The 7,134-nt window shown below is 39.2% G+C and overlaps 1 protein-coding gene across 1 annotated transcript; it reads right to left on the bottom strand.

Annotated features, from left to right (window-relative positions):
• Positions 1-1,454: 1,454 nt before the first annotated feature.
• LOC120736557 lies at positions 1,455-4,098 on the bottom strand. Its single transcript, XM_040036783.1, has 4 exons — positions 3,945-4,098; positions 2,323-2,688; positions 2,093-2,217; positions 1,455-2,000 (listed from the first exon to the last, which is right to left on the bottom strand). The coding sequence occupies exons 1-4, from the start codon at positions 4,039-4,041 to the stop codon at positions 1,854-1,856; spliced, it is 735 nt and encodes a 244-aa protein (XP_039892717.1). The 5' UTR covers positions 4,042-4,098; the 3' UTR covers positions 1,455-1,853.
• Between the last annotated feature and the right edge of the window lie 3,036 nt (positions 4,099-7,134).

The following is a 7,134-nucleotide window of genomic DNA, read 5'->3' as shown; positions in this document are numbered from 1 at the left end:
TATAGCTGGCAGCTGGTTGTTCAAGGCTTAAAACTGTTTTCTTCAATGGAGAAACGGAATCGCTTTATTGAAGCTTTTTTTATGCTAGTAGGTACCAGTGGAATGTAACTTAGAACATTCACTCAAATACTTTGCTAAAATATGTGTTTTTTATGTAGGTATATGTGTCATCCTACTTTCGGCTTCTACTCCACTGTTTTAGTAACTGGGGTGCTTTGCACCCCATCTCCTTTCTACCATTTAGTTTTTATTTTGCGGATAAATAGCAATACTATAGGTCAAACTAGCCGACATTATTTAATTAACTGAAAATAGCCATTCTGCATAATGATTAAGTTAAGTTTAGGTGTTTAAATGTACTCTTATTGTCACGAGTCAGGGTCATTTTGACCCAGCATTTTGAGTTTCTGGTGTCCTGGTGTTATTCTGTATTATGGTCTATGTTTTGATTTACTAGTTGAGCTGTTTTGATTCGTTTATCCTATGCTTCGGTTTAATTCTTGTTAAGAGTTTAGTTCTTAGGTTTTGGTTTCCATACTCCTTCTGTTCAGTGTCTAGTCTGTGTCTCTGTGCCTGCTCTGGTCCCACGTGTCCTGTCTAGTCATCCCTGTCCATGTGTCCCCTCTGTACCGTGTCAGTATTATCATAATGTGAAGCTCATATCTCTGAGTCTGTAAGTTCAGTTGGTGTGTTTACTGTTTTATGTTGAAGGTCCTTGTCTTATGTCAGTGTATTCTGTTTTGCTTCCCTTGTCTCATCCTGCCCAATTAGTCCCAGCTGTGTTTCCCTTTCCTGATTACTTTCCTGATTACTCTGTTTGCTGATTACTCTGTTTGCTGATTACTCTGCCATGTATTTTACTTTATTCACTTTAAAGACAAGAAACATTTTCTAATCATATTTTAGGTGGCAGCAGTGCCACCTCTGCAGTTTCCCTGAACATAGTGGACTGTTTGGATTGGGATTATCTCATGACTAATTCACATGTATTCACATATTTGTTGCAGGCATAGCTGTTTCCTAGTCACAGTTGAAAGTCAGTGGCTTCCAGTGTAAAACTCTGCCAAATCAAATATGCAGAAGCACCTGCTGCTGTGGCAATCCATATGACAAGGGAGCAGCTGAAAGCATCTCTTTTTTCTCTACTAGTAAGTCATTTGTGTTAATAGAGCTAAATGACCCAGTGGTACATCTACTAGGCTAATTAGTTAGAATCATTTTCAACAGTAGATCAATATGCATGCACGGTATGGGATTGTGAAACTGATCCTTCTGCGTTATATCAGTACTTCCACTATTTGACTAATACTATTCACTATTTCACTTCTAGAATATTTTGATGCTTTGATACTTTTGTACTTTTACTAGTACTTTGAATTGAGCCCCATTGAGTTGTTCTTATCATTTAAAAAACAAATACAACAAAACAAAGATTTTTCAAAGGAATGGCAAAATGTTAAAAATATCTTTGATTTATTGTACACATCAAATCAGGTAGAAAACTATGGTTCAAAACATTTAGAGCATTCACATAGAAAAAAGAACAAAACAACACAAAGCTGTTGAAAACTCAACAGGTAAAGCCAGCGTGTGCTAAATCAAAGGAAAAAGTGCTTGGTCTGCAGTTTTTCTTCACCCACACTCTTCACACATTGCACCTGAACACTAAGCATAAACCAGGATGTGGTAGCTCAATCACTTTACTGCAGATAAAACACAAATTTCTGTAAAAGGAAGAGAGATGCACTACAGCAAAAGGTTAAAGATTACGAGTTCAGCCATCTGAAGCCGTCTGTGCAATTAACTGTGCATCACCGCGTGTTAAATTATTAGCACTGCACCGTCTCTGAGCATTACAGGAGACCCCTGAAGTCTGTGTTGACATCCGTGCTTAGAGATGTAACTAAGTAAGCATTGTGATGGTGGCAAGAGCAGGTCTGCCGAGGCCTCTGGGATCTTGGTGGTAATTCAGGCATGGCAGGTCTGAATTTCTTTTTATACTGGAGGAAGACAAAGGAAACGTTTTCACTCGAACACAGTCACATCCTCTTTGCTTGACTTTTAACAACAAGTCTATCTACTTCACACTTACTCGTTTGCACCTCATAATCAGCACTCCAATGATGAGGGACAGTATGACAGTAAATCCTATGACGACAGAGCAAATCAAGGTCAGATCCAGTATGGAGTTTGTGCATTGTTCCTCTGGGCCACCCTCTGTGTGTGAGAGAGAAAAAAGCACGTTATAGACAATTAAATTGAAAGTTACACCACTTTTAATGGAAGTGGATTGCATATACTGAAATGCACGATTCTCTTCACCTCTGACGATAATGACTGTGCCGTTGCTGGTCATGAGCAGCTTGTTGAATTTCTCATCCGTGTAAATCCACTCGCAGTAATACAAGTTTGTGTCCTCGAGCTCCAGCAAAGACAACTGGAAAGTGAACCCACGAAGTTCCTGTGTGATCTTCTTGGCTGGACTTATGATTATTCGGCCTTTGAATTTGTTAGATGTGGTATTCTTGGTGACTGAAAATCCATTCAAGTCCAGGTACACAACATCTTGTTCCTTGTGGAAACGCCTATGCATGTACAGCCCCATTGGATTTTCCAAGGATGTGGTGCACACGATTTCAGCAGATGAATTGACTCTCATGAAAGTGATGGCTGGAGGACTTTGGAAAGCTGTCAGGGAGAGATGGATCGTTAAAAAGAATCACTTATGCAGAATTTTTGTTTTGTTTTAACATCTTATACATCAGCTCCACCACAGGGCACTGGCAAATAAACTTTAATTGCAATAAAGCAGAAAAGGCACAATTTGATCCAATTCGTCATTTGCTCAGTTCAGTACAGTTGTTGGGGCTGCAGAAGGTAACCACAAAACCAAACTACACCCAGTAACTGTATATAAAGTGGCCTAACCTAGATTTAGCTGCAGCAACATATTCCAGTCATGTCACTTGCAGTGGGCTTTTTTTGTAGACAACTAACTTCTACGTACATATTTTTGGTGCATCACTACATTTACTGTAAAGAGTGATTTATAAAAAGACCTTTTTAAATGATGGGTTTTTTGAGACACTGCTAAGAGGCCCAAAACAGGATGAAGCTGCAAACAAACAGGAAAAGATGACTCAGACTCATCTTCAATGACATCTACAGTTATGTAAAAAACAGGGTTTTCTTCCCAGGAGCAGAAAACCCAATAAATCCACCCTGGGGTCAGACCATGCAGGGCTCAGAGAAATAGGCAAAAAACGTAAGAGCTTAGGTTTAGACTTCTGGAACTATGAACTTTGGACAGAGTTAAAGCAATGTGGGGACCCTTGGTCATGATGCACGACACTGAGAAAACCAAACACAGCATATCAGCGCGAACACCTCACAGTAAACAGTGAAGCATACTGGAGGAGGGGTAGTGATTTGGTCTTGTTTTGCAGCCACAGGACCCGGGCACTCTGCAGTTAATGAGCACATAATGATCTTGTTTTGTGTACTAAAACAAGACTCAAATGTGAGGCAACCTGTCTAAGAGCAAAGCATGGCTGAAATTGTGTCACGATCCGAAGCACAGCAGCAAATCTACAACAGAATGGCCGAGAAGCAAAAGAATCCAGGCGTTCAATAACTCAGCTTAATCATGTTGCAGCCAGATCTTAAGACAGCTGTGTATGACCAAATGACTGCAAACCTCAGTGAACTGAAGCAGTGCTGTAAAGAAGAGTGGCCCAAAATTTCTCCAAAAGAACATAAGAGACTGATAAAATCACACAGACAAAGCATAACTGTGAGCTAGTGCTGCTTAAGTGCTTCTGCAAGCTCCTAAATCATAGGGTGCACTTAGTTTTTCACAGGACTGCAGAGAGACCTGTGAAAAACATTTTTTCCCACATAAATTTATAATTTTTGTGGATTCAAAAATTCCAAAACACACTCACCTTTCCTGATGTCTAATATTACCTCCGCAGGCATGCAGAGCAGTCCCAGCACACAGCTCCACCAGTAGGCTTTCATCATGCAGTCAGGCTCGCGCATATGCTCTCTGACTGACAGACAGATTGACTACAACATGAACGAGTGTGACAAAGAGAAATGAGGCGTAAAGAGGAAATGAGACACTGACTCTTGGTATTTTATCAGCTGTACGTGGGTGTGTGCATATGTGCTACATAACATCAAAGATGTGGAAGAGTTTGTTACTGACATAAATTTATTTGAAAAGATGTTCCATTGTACGAAAACGGTCTGATTTACAGTTAATCTGTACAAGCAGCACATACAGGATATTAATCACTTTTCACAGTTCTCAGTTTCACGGTACATTTTCTTATGATTCCTATTTCCATTATGGTTTTCACTTTCAAATGACACATATACACAGAAAGAAATGGTAAAAAAAAAGATGAAACAGAGGAAGAGTTGTCTCAGAGGAATTACATTGTTTCCATAATAACATGTTTACAATGCTTCATTCAGTCTACCGTATAAATATGGACTGTATTGATAAGAATTTATGTTTCCACCATGACATCCCCTTTCATCATCCATCACAGTCTAAAGCAAGTGCTGGATGACTTTTACTGTGAGCTGTGATCAGAATTATGTGAAGAAGTCCAGGTGGACAGACATCAATGGATTTACAAAGTAAGTAGGTTATCCAACTTCTCGTCACTTCACATAATGAGAACATGGATGAGAAGTCAACTCTGTGGACATTAATTAGACTCAGTTTTACAACACATACAGGTACAGTCCTATTTTTTCTTAAATGTTTATTCATCAGGCAGGAAATTCACATTCCCAAGTTTGACCCATAGTCTTTCCCTTTTACTCAGCAGACTAAAGTCACGTGGAATGCTTTATTATTCACATCCTATTATTGTATGCATATTAGACTGCATCAAAGAATTCTAAAAATTATTCTCTATGTACAGAGTCAACTGTGGTAACTGATGAGCCGAATCTTTCACAAACAGCAAATATATGCATTTATGTTCTGCTACAGACTGGTGCAGTCTATGTCACCATCCTCTCACTTACTCTGTACCTGTAAGTTCTATACAGGAAATACAAAATTACAACAGCAGAGGCAAAAACACAACGTACAATGGTTGTCACGCGTGTTGACTCCTCGGGCCTAATGATGTGACCTAGTGTTGGAGCTGGTCCACCTGACAAAGTACAACACAGTTATTCTAACAGATGCACTGAATACAATTTATGTATGTCTGAACAAAACGTACACTCATTCAAACACATAAATTTTAAGATGCTGATAGATACTCACTCTGTAAGTGGACGCTGATAGAAGTTTTATCCGTACAACAGTTTAACACGATTTCAGCTGTGACATTTTCCTCTCTTTGGACATTTAAGATGGTCACTGACAAGCTATTTGGGGGATCCCATTTACAGCCGTATTGTGACAAGCCACAGAGTTTGGTATGATTTTGGTTCATCCAGGAATAATTTAGAGCTCTACAGTCTGAGCCCCCTTTTGAATTTATGTAACAATTTAGAGTCACGTTTTTTCCAAATGTAACATAGTCAGGGTTACTGCAATTAAGTGACACCACTGAAAGAGAAAAAAATATTAAAATATTGTTTAATATATTATTACATTTATTCTACTTATGTATTTAGAGTTGTCATGCTTTTTGGTACATACTTTTGTACTGATGAGACACTGTTTTGTAGAGCACAGAACAGACTTAACCATTTCCACACACAGGACATTCTGGAAGCTTCACTTCACTCGAAATTACTGGAAAGAAAAAAAACATATATGAATCAAGAAACAGGGTTTTGCCTGTATATTTGTTTTAAATGAAAAAGTCATCTCAAAATCTGATTACTGGCTTGATTACATCATTATTGTAACAATGCTTCATGGCAGTAAATCTTATATGGTTTATTCCCCTTAAATGGTGCAACATTTGTCAGTCAAATGCATTTTTGGGTTGAGCAGCAGAGTTGAGCATGTGGATTGGCGGATATTCTCCACCAGTGATAAGTCTGAAGAAACACGACATACTGGCAATTGAACCCTATTTATATGAAAGAACCAAACACAGCCACAACAGCCTTGCACCTCTTCTTCACTACCTTGGTCACAAACTGCTGTAGAATCCCATTCTTCAACAAGCATTCATTGCAAGTCAGCCAGTGTAGTTGTGATGGTCACTCTGATATGAACAGCACGCCCAGGCTGATCCCACAAGTGTTCAAAAGGTCAAGTCTGCAGGCAGGCCATGCTATCCTCTCCACTCTCAAATACACATTGCTAAACATAATGTTCCTCTGCATAATCAGGTTAGAGTGCACATGTTGCTGACACCAGCGCAAACAGGTCTGACCGTGAATCATGACAAGCCTTATGAGGCCGGACACTGGCTATGAGCAGATTGTTCTGGACTGTCTGTGTCCAACGCTGTCGGCTAAATCTTGCCTATGGTTCATAAGTGATGACGGGTTGAGGAAATGGTGTCATTTTCTTGGGTTGCCCACTTTGCAGCCTTGTCTCTGATATAACCTGTTATGTAGAACTTAGTTTCAGTTTGGAGATGCTATGAGGGCTCAATCCAAGTAATGCTGCAACTTGCCAGCTTGAAGTTGCCCTATAGCACAGACCCTATTCAGATCAGTGAAACATGGCATACTTGGAGCAGACACCAGCCGAGCAAGTATCCTGCTACAGGGATATGCCAATAAGATTTATTGGCATTAAGCGTTGTTACAAGAAAGACATAATTGGCCAAACACAAATGTCCTTTATGCTAAGTTTAGTTCATGTTTCTTTGAGTTGTAGTCTGCAAGTATACTGTATACTGATTACTGAAAATACAGATTTAAACATTTCTCATATTTGAGAGTGCAAAAGAAACAGCAGAGATAAATACTAGAAACAGTTAAGTGCAAAGATAGCATGCAAGCTTTCTGTTCATTTGAGTTTTTCCCACATTTCAGCACAAATACATAGATAACTTCAATAACAATAACGTCCCTGCTCTCCTTTAGTGTAACATTTTATAGACTTTACAGAAGCAGCAGCAGAATTCTCATTTATCTCTGCCCATAAATATGTTATTGTGTAACAGTCCTCAGAGGATTTGTAATTAACAGATTTTT

This window comes from Simochromis diagramma, unplaced genomic scaffold (genome assembly GCF_900408965.1).
Source record: "Simochromis diagramma unplaced genomic scaffold, fSimDia1.1 OVJJ01000371.1, whole genome shotgun sequence".
Lineage (NCBI taxonomy): Eukaryota > Metazoa > Chordata > Actinopteri > Cichliformes > Cichlidae > Simochromis > Simochromis diagramma.
The sequence above is the reverse complement of the archived record's forward strand: the minus strand, read 5'-3'. Positions and strand labels throughout refer to the sequence as shown.